Here is a 19,155-nt window from a genome sequence, read left to right on the forward strand (position 1 = left end):
GCAGAAGCTGCATCTGGAGCCAGTTCCGACTTACATACAAATTTAACTTAAGAACAAACCTACAGTCCCTATCTTGTACGTAACCCGGGGACTGCCTGTACATATATATATATATATATTCTTAAAGTTAATAGCTAAGTCTGCACCAAGGTCATGTGTACCTCAATTTTTCCATGAAATAGAATTATCCTAGAACATTTCTGTGATGGAGTGAACTAGGCCCCAAAGTCCCCTGCTGGAGGCTTGTGACCTTCCCAAACCTCACTCTTGGAAAAGAGCAGCAGAGAAGTCCTCCAAGCCCCCTGGAGCAGAAGTGTGTGAGGCAACTAGTCAGGTCCCAGCAAGCCAGTATACAGAAAGATGCTAGGCCATAGTCAGGCAGTTTCTCTTAGGGTCTGTCTACACATCAAAGTTATTTCAAATAACTTTCCTAGTGTCTACACAAGCCAACCGCTATTTCAAAATTAAATCGAAATAGCAGAGGGCTTATTTTGAAATCGGTAAACCTCATTCCATGAGGAATAAAACCAATTTCGAAACTGCTATTTCAAAATAAGTGCTGTGTAGACACTTATTTCGAAATAGGGGGCCTCCAGCCCTTCCCAAGGTGCCCTAGTGGCCACTCTGGCCTCAACTAAGAACACTCCTCTCCCTCCCCCTCTCCCCGGAGCCTTTAAAGGGGTAGACTCTGGCCACAGTGCCTGTGTCAGCTCCAAGCCTGCCAGCCTAGAGCCAGCAGTCACTGCTCCCAAAACATGAGCCAGCAAGCCACTGGCAGCCAGCCCTCCACCACTCCCCAGGAGCAGTCTGCCAGCTCCCAGGAGCCTTCCAGGGGTCGGAGAAGGCGGGTGCCTTCCCGGTCCAAGGAGGAGATCATGGACCTTATTCAGGTTTGGGGGGATGCCCCCAACATCCATGATCTCTGCACTAGATGGGAGAATGCGTCGTCTAGGGCAGGATAGCTGCCAGCCTGGCCACCAAAGGCCACATGCGAACCCAGGAGCAGGTTTTCATGAAAATCAAGTTGGTCCAGCGAGACCCCCAACCCTGGGCCCTGAGCTTCCCCTCCCCCTTCTTCCCTTTGCTTCCCCCTTCCAGTTCCCTCCTCCCAGGTTTCCCCCTCCCCTCTCCCACTCTCTCTCCTTCCATCTCCTGCCTCCTTTTCCCAGTCTCCCCAGAGTTTCATTTCCCCCCCCCCCAGTTTTGTTAAATAAAGAGAGTTTGTGTTCATGAAAATACATGTATTTTATTTTACATCAGGAAAGGGGATTGGGGGATGGTAAGTGGAAGGACATGAGGGAGGAATGAGGCACAAGCCCCCAGTGGGACAGACCAGGGAGGCTCTTAGTGCTCTTTAGGGTGGAAGCTCCCGTGCAGGGTCTCCTGGATACTGACAGCCCCCGATGGACCTCCTGGATGGCAGCCTGCAGAAAGTGCAGCCAGGCTCACAGCAGCGCATCCACAAGAAGCACCAGAGTGCCCAGGGGCAGCTCTGGCTCCATGTTGCAGAGTGCTGTGGTGCCCTGAGTGAGGGCAACCAGAGCATACAGAGACAAAATGCTTTGCTGTCCCTCATCAAGGTAAGCAAGCAAGCAAGCAAGGAAAGCTGAGAACCAGCTGTTCAGGAGGGGGTCACTTTAAGCACAGGCCTCAGATAGCCTGAGGCAGCAGCCACACAAAGTAACTCTGGACCTGATTCCGGCCGGCCTTAAATGTGATTCAGCATCCACTCAGTGTGGATGGGCTATTTCGAAATGCATTTTGTGTGTAGCTGTGATATTTCGAAATAAGATATTTTGAAATAACGCTCTAGTGTAGACATACCTTTTGGAGCTTGAGGAGTGAAAAGTGGGTGACTGGCTGGCCGAGAGAACAGGAGTACCATGGACAGCTCACTGTGGAGAATTTATTTCAGACTGCACTGAGGCCCAGGGTCTGCTGTGGAAGACTGGCTGGTGGAATTAGTTGCAGAACCCTGGATAGTGCGTCTAGACTACATGGCTCCGTTGACGGAGCCATGTAAAGTAGTTTACTAGGCATAATCAAAGAAACAGGGATTTAAATAATCCCCGCTTCATTAAAATAAACATGGCCGCCGCGCTGTGCCGACAATCAGCTGATCCCACACAGTGCGGCAGTCTAGACGCAGCGCGGTCGACAAGGGAAGCCGTTGTCAACCCCTCTTGACCACTCTCTGCCCCCTCCTGCATCCATGTCCCATGTAACCCAAACTTTTTGCACCCCTATTTCAGCCCCCCTATATCTTCCCAGACACTGCACCCCGTCCTACACCCTTCCTCAGGTCACAATCTCCTCCCAGACCTTGAACCCCCATCCGCTATTTCTGATCACAGTCCAAATCCCTGCACCCACTCCTGCCCCAGGTTACAACCCCCTTCCAAACCTTGTACTCCAGGGTGGGCAAGACAGCCTCTGTGGGCTGGATGCAGCCTGCCAAGCCCTTTGATCCAGCCCACAGCCACTCTGCCGCTCTCCTGCCCCCAGGCCAATCAAGACCTGGGAACAGGGGAGCACACAAAGTCTCCTCCCCCTGCCAGAGGCATGCAGCACCAGAGAGAACTGCCAGCTGTTCAAAACTTACAAGCCAGAGTCTGCGGGTGGGGGAGCACTCAATCTCTTCTGGCCCTTCTCCTACCACATGAGGCCACATCACTTCCAGGGCAGCCCACGGCCACTTCTGAAATTTGTGAACTGGACCCCCTTTCAAAAATTATTGCCCACCCCTGCACAAGAACTTTGAGACAAAGTCCTGAAGTAAAGGCCAGGATCGTGTGGGGGTATGGGGAAGTGGTCCTGGGAGTGAGACTAGCAATAGAACTTTAATGAGTTCTACTGCTATGGATAGGATCCCTGGAGTAGGGTCCAGAATAGTGGTTAAGCCTGGGTTCCCTCAGACCTCCAATAGCTACTAGGGTGGGAGAAAGAAGCCTGGTCCTAAGGATACCTGGATTCTGTCATGTTAGTTTTCTCAGTTATTTTTGTCTGCAGTCATTTATTTCAGCAAATGATGTTATTTATAACTAAATACTTGACTTATGGTTGAATCAGTTGTGCAATTTCACCTGCAAATTACTGCAGGTGTAGTATTAAAGTCTATTGCACACAGATAGTCAAATTTTGCTGTCATTTTCATCTGCGTAAATCTGAAGTCATTCCATTGGCTAATGGTAGGTATTTTCTTTGTTGGAGAGCAGATTTCTGTGTGAATAATGAAAGTGAAAGAGAGAGAAATTATTAAATTTAAAGTCAGGAAAAGTAAGATTTTTTAAAAGATGATGATGTCATCAAATGTATTGTTTCATGATTCCATGTATTGTTCTTGTGATTTTGGAGTTTACTGTTATGTTTTTCCTCACATTCTGAGTTTTTCTTCAGAACCCTTTGATGGAGGGATGCATGGATTTTTGAATTTTATTTTTTTGCCTGGGGGCACAAGGGGCATATTGTTAATAATATTAATATACTATTATGTGTACTATTTTGGTGATCCTGCTCTAGAATTTTTGGGTTCGTCTAGATTACATGCCTCTGCCAACAGAGGCATGTAAAATAGGCTACCTGACATAGTCAATGAAGCAGGGATTTAAATATCCCTGGCTTCATTAAAATAAAAATGGCCGCCACGCTGTGCCGGCTCAGCTGATTGTCGGCACAGCGCACGAGTCAAGACACGATTGGTCGACAAGGGAAGCCTTTGTCAACCAATCGCTTATGCCTCGTGAAACGATGTTTACAGGAGCTGGGGATACTGGCTCTCTTCCTGCCTTCCTGCTGTGGACCATTATTCCCTTGTGCCAGCCAGATGAGCAGAGCCACAAGAATGGATCTGGTTCAGTGTCTTCTGTTATGTGACTTGGAACTTGCTGCTCCATTTGCTGGATTTAATGTGCTTCCCCTGGGTTGGCAGGATTCCATTTTCAAATGTTGGTCACTTTGGGAATATGTAATTAAGATGGCAAGGATGAATTTGCATCTGTTGGTATTATTGTTTCAGATTTACTTCAGCCAACAAGATAGCAGTACATTGATTTACAGCATATAAATTATTTACTTATTGGAAGGGACAGAAATGTCATAATCTTTAAGATAAAGACTTAGATTCTGTAGAATGTTCTTTACCCATTGAGTTCTGTCATTCCCCTAGGTAAGAAGATATTTTTCTTATATCTACTGTGAACCACTTTTCACCTCCTGGCCATTCAGTTCTTTACAAGCATCTCTATTCTTGCAGCAGAATAACCCAATAAATATATCAGATGGGCAGCAGCTGCATAATTACTAAATATGGAGAAAGTGTATTAGCTTATTAATTTTGTGTTGATACTGTAAATCATAATTAACTTTCTCCAGAGTTAGATACAGTAAATGCAAATCAAGTGGCTTTCAGAAATTGATGCATTTTCAAAATTATAAATGTGTTGTAGAAATGCTACTATTTTAATTTCAGGTATTTAAATCTGGGCAATATATTATTTAATTCTGTTTTTTATTTTAAGTGCCTGGTATTGTTGTTCTTCAAAACATAGCATTGTGCAGCTGCTAACTCAATGCAATGTAACAGATCTAGATGGTCTCCTTTGTCTTTTGCCATTCTGAGTTTCCATTAACGTTTTTCCAAAGGTGCAGACAATCTGGAATACGAGTGTATATACAACTCTTTATTCCATACCAGTTTTTATACTAACATTTTTAAAAGCAAAGAAAATTCTAACGTGTATGTTTAAAATATCAGCAGGCCAGTGTATTTCTAAACATTAGATATAAAACTCATATTCTTTTTCTGGCAATAGTTGTGTGTTGGATTTTGTGCCCAAGAAAAGCAGTAGTAGTTTGTGTAACATCAGTGGAGTGTGGAAAATGAAACATTTAAAAAACATATTTTTAGTCCTCCAGTATATCTCTGAATAATTTGCTCTTTTTGTTTTTATTGTATGTGTGTGTTTTAGGATAAGAGAAAGGGTGGCATACTGAGCGAATTGTACACAACTAATTAAGATGATATAAAAGAGATAACAAATGACAGCGTTTATTACCAAATCTGCTAAAAATATTTGCTATCCTGTCATCTGTATCACCAAGATAAGAAGTGACGTTCTGCTGTGTGTCTTTTCCCAGGATCTGTTGTTCAGTGTGTGCGCTCTCAATATCATCTCCACAATAGTCTGTGCGTTGGCAACTGCAATGTGCTGCATGCAGATGGTTTCTTCTGATGTTCTGCAAATGGTGAGTACGTTTCATGCTGCAGTTATATTCTCTGTCAATAAGTCTGTATGTTCCATACAGATATATTTACATGTGTGGATTTATGCATGGAGCATGTAAAATGGCTGATGTGGGATAAAAGTTTTGTTGGGAAGAGAGATTTTGGAACTGCTAAGACAGGACCTCTCACTTGACAAGTAACAAGGCACAGTTGGCAGCCATCACACTGTCTGTATACGTCAGTTCTAGCAAATATAGGCAGCTATCCACTAGTGTCTCAGCAATAGTAGAAGGCGTACACACAAAGCAGCAACAGCCGTGCAGTTTAGAACGCTGCATAGAGTTAGGAGAAAGAACTGGCCCACCTAATTATGCAATCATAATTTAAAAGTCTTTTTTAAGCTGGAAAAACATAACAATGAGCATGAACTGGTTACAGAACGACAACCATGTGCCAGTGTAGGGTGATGCACAGTATTGTTAGCTGCCATAGTTATTGCATGTTAACCAGGCCAGCTGATGGGAGGCAAAAGGGACAACTGCCCTGGGGTCTGGAAATTCAAGAGGGCCTGGGGCTTTCAGCCGCTGTTACCACGACAGCAGTGACAGCTGGGACCTTTAAATTGTTGCTGGAGAGCTGTGCCGCACGCTGTGGGCCGCACTGAAGGCTGCCTGAGGAGGGATGGTGCTCTCCAGGCAGCACTGAGGGCTGCCTAGTCTCAGCCCCCGTCCCTTCTGCCCAAGGCACTGCACCTTTCAGGGGTACAGATCAGCCCTCCCCCCATCTTGCCAAGAGACCTGGCAAGACTGTTGGTCGTACTGCCGTGCACATGGGTGCACCCTGGCTTGAAGTAGTTTCTGATATATCCAGGGTTTACAGTTTGGTTAAATGACCCTCAGCACCCCCATTACATACATTGTTCCAGCACCCCTGGTGGTATAAGGATCCAAACCCTGTCACAGCCAAATGTCACACACTTGGTCAGGAATTTTGTGTGTGTTGGGAGTCTTATATAATTGGTGAAGTAGAGTGTGGGGTGGGGAGATATTTATTAGTAAGTGCAATGAAGTCAAGGCTCCAGATGTGCTCAATAACTGCAATTTCTCAGTGGCTGTCCCCACCCCATAAGTTGTGTATGTTTGTGTTTATAAACAGACATTCAATGCTTGCTCCATAATTTTTCTTTGATGTCAAAAACAGCACTGAGAAAGAGCTCTGCCGTTTTGTCTCATGAGACAGTGTGTTCAAAATACTAATCAAAAGAAGATTTTTATCATATTGTCTATTTTGTATAGAATCATACGTCTGTTTTTTCCTTTTCTGCAAATGATCTCAGCTGCAAGATGCCTGATAACTCCTTTGTGGTCAAGACCTTTAGTTTTCTCACCTTTCAGTAATGAAAGGGAGAATAATTGATGCTCAGACCTGATAAGAGCCGTCTGTCTAGTATAACAATAATGTCACACGCTCAGGAGTATAGTCATGAATATTCAAAGAAATTTAACTCATGATTGTTTTATGTCTTTTAGCAGCACATTTCACAGGAACAAAAACATATCATGAGAATCTTGCCAGCAGAATACTAACATGCTTGGTTGCTCTTCTTTTCCTGATGGTCAAGATTGTCCTGAAGATTTTCATTTCCCTAATCTCCGAACCACAATCAATACTTTCTTTTTCATCCCTTTTTCTGACAAGTATGTACAAAAATGATAGGAACTAGAATAGGAAATAATATGAATTAGTCTTGAAATTGTATATATTTTCTCTCCCTTATCCCAGTTGTCTATTCTCTTGTTCTTTGTTCTCAATAATTCTTCACTTTGAGTCTCTTCCCTCATCTTCCGCTCTGCATCTTGTTTCTGTTTTATATATACTCTTGTTTTTATCTTGCAGTTCTCCATGTTTTCTGGCTATCCCATATTACTTTCTTCTTATGACCTTAGACACTCCTATTTTTCTTTCTTTCAGGAACAGGAAGTCCTGAAAAGCCTATCTTTCCTCTCATCTGGATATTAATATCCTTTCCAGTTTATCCCTGATATTTTCCCCTATCTTCCTTTCCTTCAGCTTTCTGGGGCCAGACCCATAGTTAATGTATGAAGTCAGCAGAGGTAAACTTTCGTACATTAGCAAAACATCTGAGCCAGAGGTTTTCATTGTTTTTTCACCCCAAAGGCCCTGTTAGCACAATACCTTTTCATCAAGTTTCTTTCTTCCCCAGTCTGATTCAATTCCTTGCTTCCAAGATCCTGTTTCTTATTGCCACTTCTTCTTCCTCTTCTTACTCATTAAAGCACAACAAATGCCTGTTGGTATTTTGTGACAAGAAGCTGCCATCTTGGCAGTGCTAAGATAGTAGCATGGGGAGATACCTGCGGTTGTATATTAAAATGTTTTAAATATTTTTCATTTGGTGGTCTGTTATTATTTTGAAAAACAATTAGACCCTCCTCCTGTGCTGATAATATATACTACTTCATTATCATACATAATCAGGATGCAGGAAACAATCCTGCACTGATGCAGTGTAAACTACGTAGTCCAATCTTTCTCTTCTATCTGTGATTTTCTATTTTGCAGTAGTGTGTTCCTTGTCCCAAAAGTTAGCAAGATGGAAAGAACTTCTTATTTGTTATCAGGACTTTTGTTAACAGCTATTGATAATGAGTGGCTTTTTTAATCACATTACATAATTCTCTTGTAGTTTCCAATTTTCCCTCTGAATGATGTAATCCCCATATGCTATAAGCATTCTGTTGTTTAGCAACACACAAACTACATATGTCATAGCTACTCATGGTTATGCTCCATGAATCTTCTTTCTTTATGGTTTCTGCAGACAAGAGACATCCAGATTCACATGTTGAAACTCACTGTATTTTAATGCATATAGATTACGTACATTATGTATGTTTGATGCACTGATTTTGTAGTTTAAATACTTTGCCAAACAAAGACGAGTTGTCCAGAAACTTTACATATTTATACTAAACATTAAACTAGCTTTGCCTGTCAATTCAAAGCTACTTTGTTGTTTAAAAAAACAACCCTGTACTTTCAAGCCTTATGTGAAACTTGGCATCACAAGTCTCAAAACCCATAGATTTTTTAAATCACAAACAATTCTGCCATCTGTACCCCAAGGTATAAAACTAAAATGGTAGCTCCACAGGAATGTATCGATATGAGCATACATAAATGTGTCCAATTTGTTGTCCTCAGAAAGATTTTGTTTTCTCTCCAAATCAGGGAAGTGATCATTACAAATAATCCTTAATGCAGTTAACTACTTTGAGGATATCATTTAAGCTTTTTAGTTCTTCCGATATGTACAGTGAGGATAAGCATGTGAAGACCTTGAGGAAATGCACTATGATTACACTTGCCTATATTATTCATTTCTTGGAATCCAATAATAGCTCCCTCTTGGTATTTTTTTTCTAATCCAGACTTGCATAACGCAAGTTATGCTCTCCTCACTTTTTAGGTACACTTTTTTAATGTCACTTTTTTCACAGCTCTCATTTAATTTTACACTTGCTTATGACAGTCTCATAATTGGTATTGGATGGTGTTCAAACACCTGTCTGATCAGAGCAGTTACTTACTTGTAAGCAATATAGTAAAGTGTATGTTTTAAATTACACTTAGAGCTCTGTTTTTAGAATTATCTCCCTTCCTTTTTAAAATAATCCCTTATCCAGTGTCTAGGGGCCAGGTTTTGATGCTCTTTGTTGTCTAGGGTAGTATCTTGCTCTGCAAGAAGCTGCACATAAGCCTTTAGAGCAGAGATCATCTTTGCATTTTTTGTGATACAGAAACTAATGGAGGGAGGCCCCGTTCCTGATTGTGGCCTCTTCCGGCTAGCAAAATTCAAATAGTAAATAATAGTGCTCAAGTATGAAATGTACCAGAACCTTGGCCTTTGAGTAGGATTTACCTTTTTAAACAAAAATCTAAAATTCTGCACATAATCACCATCAGCATGGCCTTGTCTGTCTGAGGTTGATGTTATATCATTAACTCAGTTTTCAATGCTGATTATTTGTTGGATTGCGAACAAAAAAGGCTTTCAGTTGTGTACTGAGTAACTAGCTTCACCATAACCACAAAAACAAAGAATCTGCTGGAGATCCCTGTGCTATATGTAAATTATTCAAAAATTAGCATAGCTTTCAAAAGAAGCAATGTGATGAAACATGCATGGAAGATCAACTGATGATGCCCGTGAATTTGTTTGATGTATTTAATTTTTTAACCCAAGGAAAATATCTGTTCCTAAATACAGCTATGCAGGAAATTATTTTCCTGTCCCGTGAAAAATTTGAAATTAAAGAAAGTATCCCATTCTATTTTGGGGTAAAATTCTCCCCAAAATTGAGACACATGCTCCAGAATAGCTAATTGCCCCGTGGCTAAAGCACTTGCACGGGACATGAGAAATCATGGTTCCAGTCCCTATTCTGACTATACAAGCCTAACCACTAACGGTGCATCTACATAGCACCCTTAGCTCGAAATAAGCTACGCAATTTGCTCTACGCAAATTGCATAGTTTATTTTGAGGTAGTTTCAGAATAGTTTATTTTGGAATTTGGAGCTATCTACACAGCGCCAAGTTTCAAAATAACTCGCTATTCCGAAATTCCCCTTAACCCTCGTGGAACGAGGGTTACTGGGATATTGGAATAAGCCGCCTGTTATTTAGAAATCTATTTAGAAATAACAGGCTGCTTCAATAGACATGGAATAGGTATTTCAGGATACTTCCGGTATCCTGAAATAGCTCCACAGTATAGATTGGTCCTGCCTTGGGCAGTGGGCTGGACTTGACCTCCTGAGGTCTCTTTCAGCTCTATGATTCTATGTACTCTGAGATACAGTATCAGTTTTGTCTCTGGCTCAGTGAATGCTTAATTATTTATACTGATTTAGACAACTTTACTGAGAGAGACTCTGACAAGTCACAGGGGCAGAGCCCAACAGGGTTGCGGATTCACTTCAAGACAGAGTCGATTAGGGATAGATAGTTGTTTTTATTAATCTCACTATGTCACTACTATTACAGGCTTAATACTGCCAGATGGTTACACAGCTCCTGCAAAGTAACACAACAATCAGCATAGGCAAAGCAATGCATATAAGAGTAACAGGCCCTTTGAAATGCTTACGTCCATTTAGACTGCAGGAAGTCCCGCTCTGGTCACCTCGCACCCAGCCACAGAGGACGGGCTCCAGCTAGGGGGATTCAGGACACCCTTCGAGGTTTAGGTTCCTGGTGAAACTCACAAAGGGGTGGAACTCCTAGTGATCTTATACTGCAGGGCTGTGTCTACGCTGGCAAGTTATTCCGGAAAATCAGCCGCTTTTCCGGAAAAACTTGCCAGCCGTCTACACTGGCCGCTTGAATTTCCGGAAAAGCTCTGACAATCTAATGTAAAATCATCAGTGCTTTTCCGGAAAAACTATGCTGCTCCCGTTTGGGCAAAAGTCTTTTTCCGGAAAACTGTTCCGGAAAAGGGCCAGTGTAGACAGCACAGTAGTGTTTTCCGCAAAAAAGCCCCGATCGCGAAAATGACGATCGGGGCTTTTTTTGCGGAAAAGCGTGTCTAGATTGGCAGGACGCTTTTCCGGAAATACTTTTAACGGAAAACCTTTTCCGTTAAAAGCATTTCCGGAAAATCATGCCAGTGTAGACGTAGCCCAGTTGTTTACTGGGTGTGCACATACCTGGCCCAATGCCATTCTCATCACTCTTATGAGGTCAAACTTGTTTACCGCTCAGTAGTTTCCCAGCTCAAGGCATGGGTTAGAGCTGATAACACTCAGCTGCGGTTTTGGCTTGCAGCTTCCCACACTATGCTAAGCTGGGTATAGCAGAGATGGAAACTTCCATCCTAGGCCTGCTAAGCTGCAGGACCCACATATGACTTTCATGTGAAAGACCCACATATGACTTTCATCTTGACAGCCACTAGCATGGTAGTTAGGGCACTTATTTGAGGTAGGGCAGATGCTCAGATCCTTGCTGTTAATTGAGATTTGAACCTGTGACCGACATCCCTGGTGACTGCCCTCACCACAGGAATATTGGCTATTCTGGTGTGGCTGTGTCTCATTTCAACCAGAAATTCCAACCTGAATGTGAGAAATCCTTCTAAATGAAAGTTTCATCAAATCTGCTATATTCCCCAGGAACATTTCCGGGTTAAACAAAACTGCATGTTCAGGTTCAGATTCAGAAAACTCACAGTCTGCTCTATTTCTTAATAAAATTATCTATCAGCCAAAATCTGCTCTCTGACTCATGAGGCAAGCAAAAATAGGCCCAATATTTTTAACCCAAGAAATCCAATATGTTTTATTATTTCACTTGATCTTTAGAACCTAGTAAAACCTAAAAATAAGTTTTCCTAATTATAGCATATTGTGTCGCTTTGTTTAGTACCTGACAGCTTAATTAAAAGGAGCGCACTGGAACAATATAGACCCTTATGTTTTCAAAATGGTTTACAAGGATTTACCTCCACAGCACACCCATCAAAGTCTGTAGACACATAGGGTGCGTCTAGACTGGCAAGATTTTGCGGAAAAGCAAACTTGCCAGCTGTCTACACTGGCTGCTTGAATTTGCGCAAGAGCACTGACTTTGTAATGTACAAAATCAGTGCTTCTTGTGCAAATACTTTCATGCTTCCACTCGGGAAAAAGCCTTCTTGCGCAAGAATACTTGCCCAAGAGGGCAGGTGTAGACAGGGAAGAACTGTTTTGCACAAAAAAGCCCCGATGGCTAAAATGGCAATCGGGGCTTTCTTGCGCAAAATTGCGTCTAGACTGGCCATGGATGCTTTTGCGCAAAAGCACTTTTTGCACAAAAGCATCCGTGCCAATCTAGACGCGCTTTTGCAAAAATACTTTTAATGGGAAAAACTTTTCCGTTAAAAGTATTTCCGCAAAATCATGCCAGTCTAGACGCAGACATATAGTTAAAATCCTGCACAGCACTCTTGGTACTCTATGTGCATCTTACGTTCTACAATGCTTTGTATCTCAAATATACATGGCCAGGGATGTCTCACATTCATACTTTCTGTAGGCCAGGTTTATTGTACATACCACACCAGTGACTCGTTGCATTCCATCATCATCCCCATTAACTCCCATCCCCCTCTGTTTCAGCAACTGCCAGGTATTCTCTTAATTTCCCAATTCAAAATTCTCATTCTACCCCATGGCAGAGTTTCTGTATGCTTCCCCATTCCCTCATTTTTCTCTATGCCTCAATTCCCCTAAAAACAAGAGTCCAGTAACACCCCTAAAGACTAGCAATTTTATTATGGCATAAGCTTTTGTAAGTTACAACTCACTTCAGATGCATGAAGTGAAAGAAAAGGAACCAGACAGTAGGGGTACAGAGATGGGAATGTTACCTCAGAGTTCATTCAACCAGGGTGGATATAACACTCCCATCTCTGTGCGCCTACTATTTGTTTCTTTTCCTGTCACTTCATGCATCTGATAATGTGAGTTGCAATTCACTTCACTTATGCCATAATATAATTGTTAGTCTTTAAGGTGCCACTGGACTCCTTGTTGGTTTTGCTGAAACAGGCTAATATGGCTACCTTTGAAATTCATTCCACTAGTCTGTCCACATGACAGGGACTTTGTTTAGCCTCCTGCCTTCCCCCACCACACCAGGATCCCAATCTTTTGCCACGTGGGGTTCTGTGTGCCCCCCCATTCCTCATGTCCCCCATTCTACCTCCTTGCCAGGGGCTCTGTCTGCTCCCCATTAATCCTCCATCCTGCAATGGCAGCAGCTCTCTGGCATGCCCATTCCTCCCAGTCTGGGATTCCTCCATTTTCCCCCAGTAGGGATTCTTTGAGTCCCGCATTATCCCTTTCCCTCCTACCTGGGTATCCCATTCTCCCCTTAAGCCAGGGGATGTTTGCTCCCCCATTCCCTTTCCTCCAATGACAGTTGTTACCCTCTGCTTTCAGAGGGTGTGTCTAGACTACAGGGTTTTTTTGAAAAAACTTCACCTGCATCTAGACTGTTGCCACATTCTTTCAAAATTAAATTGAAAGAACATGGCAGTTTTTCCGAATGCAGAAAACCTCATTTTACCAGGAATAACGCCTTTTTTTGAAAGCGCTCTTATTGAATACAAACCGGGCTTTTTCGAAAGAGAGCACCCAGAGTGCCTGGATGCTCTCTTTCGAAAAAGAGGCTTGCTTTTTCGAAAGAAGTGGTTGCAGTCTAGATGCTCTCTTTCGAAAGAGGCTTTTTCAAAAGCTTCTTTCAAAAGAGGCGTGAAGTCTAGATGTACCCAGAGTGAGAGTCTGGCTTTTGCCTGGCAGATTATCAGCTCCCTACCACCAGCAGCATTTCAGCCATTCTAGCAGTGTCTTCTGGGCTATGCCAGCCCTAACTTTGCCTCGTCAGTTACCAATAAGGGCCCCGAATCCCCCAAGTGCCTTTGAATCATCCCCCTGTGATATCCAGCCCCAGATGCTGGCTACTCATAGAAATACCAGATCCTCTGCTCCCGGCGGGGTACTGTACCCATTTACTGGCTGTAGCTTAGACCACACAGCACTTGTGAGCACTTTAAAATAATTTATTTAAGCCAGAATAAAGATTTAACTAGAAACAAGAGAGAGTGTTGGGAACAACTGGCTGCAATAAAAAACAGCATCACAAAATTTGAACCTGGCCACAAAAATGACTCAACAGTTATTAATAGTACCTATCTAATGGAATAGCTTTTTCCCACAAAGTTCAGTCTGTTGGAGAGCTGGCTAATTTCCCAAGAACCAGGGTTCATGAAAACATCTTTGCTCCATAAAAGTTTTCCTCAGTGAATGGATCCAGAATTTACCTCTCTCCTCTGTCTTATACTAAAAACTGTCTTTGGTTTCTCTGCACAAACAGGGCAAACCTGTCTTGTTGCATGGTTCCTTTTTTTAAACCCTCATATGGGTTCAACTGTTTGCAGTTGCCTTTGGTATTTTCCCATTCAACATCTTAGTACTGTGCAGAGCTAAACAGTTGAACCTTCCATTACCAGATAAACAAGGCAGGGTGACAGCTCCCCGTTGGTTAAATGTGTCATCACTGAGACACATTATTCCTGATGACTAATTTTTATCCTAAATATGTAAAGCACACTTTCAGTATCAGTATGGTACATTATTCCTTAAATACAACTTGTGTGTATGTGTCTCAGGGTACATCTACACTGGAGCCTTACCTCAAAATAAGCTACGTGTCACGCAAATTGTCACTATTTTGAAGTAGTTTCAATAGAGCTTATTTTGAAATTTGGCCCTGACCACACAGCGCCAAGTTTTGAAATGAAGTGCTATTCTGGAACGAGGGTTATAGGGACTCCAGCATAGCATGCCTATTATTTCAAAATCTATTTTGACACAACGGGCTGCTTTAAAGATGCAGAATAGCTATTTCGGGATACTTCCAGTATCCCGAAATAGCACCGCAGTGTAGACATAGCCTCACTGATTATGTAACTTGATAAGATCTGAGTTTCCTGTAGATAACTTAAACATTATTCTTTATAGAAAAATATCTCATAAGACATTTGTTTGGTGTAGTGAGTTTGCCACGTCTGAGGTGAGAGCTTTGGCAAAGATCAAGGACCCCTTGCCAACAGGTCTTGGAGTCACATCTTCACAGCAGGGTAACTCGTTCTCCCTGCCAGACCAGGATTCTGATTCTCCCCTATTCCTACGCCCATGGGCAGTAGGTGAACCTAGGGCTGGGAGAGGCAAGCCCTCATCCCCACCTCTGCTGCCCAAGGCCCTGCCCAGGACCCCGTGGGAGGTAAGGTAAGCCACCCCTTCCCAAGTGGGTGATGAATGGTCCCAGTCTTTCCCCCCAGCCCAGGAACATGGGAGGGATGGCAGATGTCACACTACCTCAGCCTTCCCCAGCAAGAGCACAGGGAAAAGGGAAAGCAGGTGGCACACAGCTTCAGCCTTCCCCAGAGCGTGGGGGAGCAAGTAGCAGGTAGCCCCTCGGCACCAGATCATGGGTGCACATGGCTCCTGCATCCCCAGCCCTGGGAGGGCTGGCACCTTCTCAGCGGCACTGAAGCCTAGACAACCCTATGAGACTGGGGGAGATGTGTGGAAGGGGGAAGGGGCTGGGGGCAAAGTGTGAGTGGGGTCAGACTTGCCTTTCCTTGCCTCTTATACTCATCACCTATGCCTGCACCCTGTGTTTTCCCTGCTCCAGATTGCCTGCTACACCCTCATGCCAAGGGTTCTGTGTGTATCTTCTTTCCCCGCTGTGTACCTTCCTTCTCCTGGATTTGATGGGAGGAATGGAGCTGGCATCCCCTTTCTCTGCCATCAGCAGAGCAATCCCATCTCTAGGGTGTTTCAGGGCAGCTGCCCCAGGCTCTATGCTTTGCGGGGGCCCCAAGGCGGCTGCCACATCCATCGGGCAGTCCAGAGTAGCTCTGGGGATGATTCCCTGGGGGCCTGATGCTAGGAGACAGCCTTGGTCACCGCCCAGCACCACTCACCGTGGCAGCTGCCCTGTGCCAAGCCCCGCCCCCGAGTAATCCTCTGGCTCGCATTGCTCAGAAGAGGGGGCTTCAGGCAAGGGGGTGGGGAGTGGTGGGACTCAGGGGACGTGGTGGAGTGGGGGCAGAGCAGGGGTGGGGGCCTGTAGCCGAGGAAGGGGGGGAGGTAGGCTTGGCCCCGTGCTTGGGACACTGGGAGAGTTGCCCCAGGCCATGCACTGCCCTAGGGATTGTTCTGCCCACTAGGGTTTGAGGCAGGATATTAGGAGGGAGAAAGGAAGTCTGCTTTTCTCCCCCACTGCATACACCTCCACCCTGTGGCTCTCAAAACATTGCCTTGTATTCTTGTGTGAGTGTCTTCAAAGACGCCCTGTATTTACAATCTTGATTAATCAAATCTCAAGGTGGACGTTTGGTAATCTAGGGAATTTTCAATGTAATACACAGGCATGAGAAGCCATGACCCTATTGTATACCAGAGGGTTCAAGGTAAACGAGGTTTAGATATTCAGGATTGAATTGTATGCATTATTTACTGTTGTCATGACTGTCACAATTTATATTAAGAAGCTAACATTGTTGGAGTTTTTTAAAACCTCCCAAATCTCTCTCAGCCTCCTTGCCAAGTAGACGTTCCCTTCAGAACTTGAACCTGTCAGTTTCTTATCACTTATTAGCTAAGATTTTGTAATAGTAATTGGTACTTATGTAACTATTAAGAGCCAACCATAGAACAAACAAACCCTTGGTGAGAGTGCCAGACAACTCTGCTAATGGTATTAATTTCTCACCTTCAGATCTGTTGAGAAGATTTTTTGCTAGTCATTGGCAAGTATTTTTTGCATGTTGTAATTTTATGTTCCCCTTTTCTGTACTTTTGTACAGGCATACACTGATCTTGGGTTTGGGATTTTGTTGCCAAGGACCAGGTTTTGCTTACTGTGTACCATCAAATGAAAACAAATTGCAAACTAAATTAAAAGAAAATATGCTAGCTCCCTCTGTCTCTGGAACACTGTGTTTTCCAGACCTGGAGAAGAGCTCTGTGTAAGCTCCGCAGGTTGTATCTCTCACCAATAGAAGTTGATCCTCTAAAAGATGTTCTTTAGGTGTCTTGGAGCCCTGTGCTTCTAGTCGGAGATTGCAGTAGCAGTGTCCCAGTTGGCCGTGCCTACGTGGTAGCCATCTCACACTGCTGGAGCATTTATCCCAGTGCCCCACGTCCTCCTACACTACCTTTGGCTGAGCTTGGAATGAACAGCAGGTCCCTCTGAGCTCTCGATATTTCTAATTTTTTTTCAGTTCTTCCCAGCTAGTACCCTCTCTTCATTAATTTATTCTTAGAATTTTCTTTAACCATTAAAAAAAAATCTTTTCCTCTCCTTTTCCCTGCCTCAGATGGGGAGCTACCCAACCACAAAAGAGGCATTAGAACAGGGCTATTGCCGTTCTTTCTTTCAGCATAACCTCATAGACATGCCTGGTACTCCAGGGAGACGGGGAGCAAAGCCTCTGAGGACGCCGGCAGCGGGACCCCGTCTCCCTGGTCTGTAGGGGGACGTGAATTCTACATATGAACATTGCTGCAGAATCCCCCCAGGAGTATCTTGTAAATTATGTTCAGGCTGCTAGGAACAATTTTCGTTTTACCTATCTGGTCACAGTGAAGGGCTGCTACATGAAATATATTCCGGTTGATGAAACTTTCGTGAGTTTCAAAGCAAAAAGAAAAAAACAAAGTTAGCAAAGTTATTGACGGAATAAGGTAAGGATAGATATTGACAAAGAGGAAGTGGAAGGAACATTAGGTTTGTGACTCAAGGACACAGCCATGCAGATGGTTTCCTCTTCTTATCTGGCCTGGTGAAAACAGGAGAAAATGATCAGGAAAAACAATCTCTGTTGGTGTGATAGTAAATATCTTAATATGTTTGTGGTGGCTTTGGTATGATGGTGATGACTCCCTGCCATGCTTATCCCAGAAAATAAATATTCATAGGATATGGAAACTGCTCTGGCAAATTTGACCAGTGAAGATAGGTTTCCGGTGGTCCATGTTATTGAGACTTACTTTTGTCTTGAGAATATTTGGGTCTGTAAACACTTGTCACCTCACTAGAAATTGTATAAAACAAACACAAAAAACCTACCCAACAATTCTTTGGGCTCCAGACAAACTTATTTTAAAGTATTCCTTAGACTCTACTGGGAGTCTTTTAAACAGCAATTTTACACAAGACGGTTAAAGATTAAAATTACATTTTGCTGCCACTTTAAGACTATGTCCTGGGGTGGAAGTAATCACAATGGCTGATGCTTTTCTATGTACAAACATTTATTGCACAGAGATGTACAATCAAGTCAAATCATATGATTTAATTTGATCATATGATTTAATTTGACTTAATCAAGTCAAATCATATGACAATTCTGTAATTTGAAGAAATGCTTATTAACGACCAGATTGTCACTACCAAAGATACTTTATTTGTATGTTAAGGCAGCTTTAAATTTACATTCTTGGTTTTTTCTTTGATACTTATCTACCCTCTGCCTCTTTCTGTCCCCCCCTCCCATTTTTTCCTTCCTCCTTCCCCTCCCCCCCGCTGCCCTTCTTCCCTCATTTATTTTGGTTCTGGACATCCAACAGGCCTATCATCTGAAGAAGTGGGCTGTGCCCATGAAAGCTCATGATACCATCTACACATTTTGTTAGTCTTTAATGTGCTACCAGACTATTTGTTGTTTTTTAAGTTTTTCCTGTTACAGACTAATTCGGCTACCCCTCTGAAGATCTTGTTTAATGAATGACTACTGCATTAGTTCACACCATTAACTTTTACAATTAAACTTCCAGATTTAGGCAAAATAATATTGGATATTGATTGTAACCATGCTAAATCATGAATTGCATTCACTCCAGACGTTCTTCAACTTCCAGAGAATTGATACATTTATCAGATATATTATCACTTATAAAAGCAATGTTATCCATCATTAGGTATTCACCTTTTATCACCCTTACTCTGTTAACAGTTTATCATGTTAGTTAGGTGGTGTTTGAAACAATCCCTTATTGTGTAAGGGAAATAAGTTAATGATAAGACACAAGCTGTAGTAATTAATTACTGTTGTCATCAGTCATTATCATTCAGTGTGTGTCTTGTGAAGGTAACTTAACTGAACTAACTCTTTGCATTACCTAATTGAATATAGCAAATTGCTTAATGAATTTTTATCATGCACTTTCATTCAAGTTTTATGTAGCAAAGTCATACCACTGATTGCAGGTCTTCAAGGAAAACAGTACTGTTCAGGAACCAGTGTTATTGAAACACTTTCCTTTTGGGCTAGCGACTGAACCAGTAACCAAGC

At 42.9% G+C, this 19,155-nt stretch overlaps 1 protein-coding gene across 2 annotated transcripts in view; it reads left to right on the forward strand.

Annotated features, from left to right (window-relative positions):
• Nucleotides 1-19,155, forward strand: part of ENTREP2 (endosomal transmembrane epsin interactor 2) — a 349,968-nt gene that overhangs the window by 279,345 nt on the left and 51,468 nt on the right. For both annotated transcript variants that reach the window (XM_075897721.2, XM_075897722.2), the window contains exon 5: nucleotides 5,137-5,244. In XM_075897721.2, coding sequence (XP_075753836.2) covers nucleotides 5,137-5,244 — 108 coding nt within the window. The remainder of the gene's footprint in view (nucleotides 1-5,136; nucleotides 5,245-19,155) is intronic.

This window comes from Pelodiscus sinensis, chromosome 14, assembly GCF_052426305.1.
Source record: "Pelodiscus sinensis isolate ZL-2025 chromosome 14, ASM5242630v1, whole genome shotgun sequence".
Classification (NCBI taxonomy): domain Eukaryota; kingdom Metazoa; phylum Chordata; order Testudines; family Trionychidae; genus Pelodiscus; species Pelodiscus sinensis.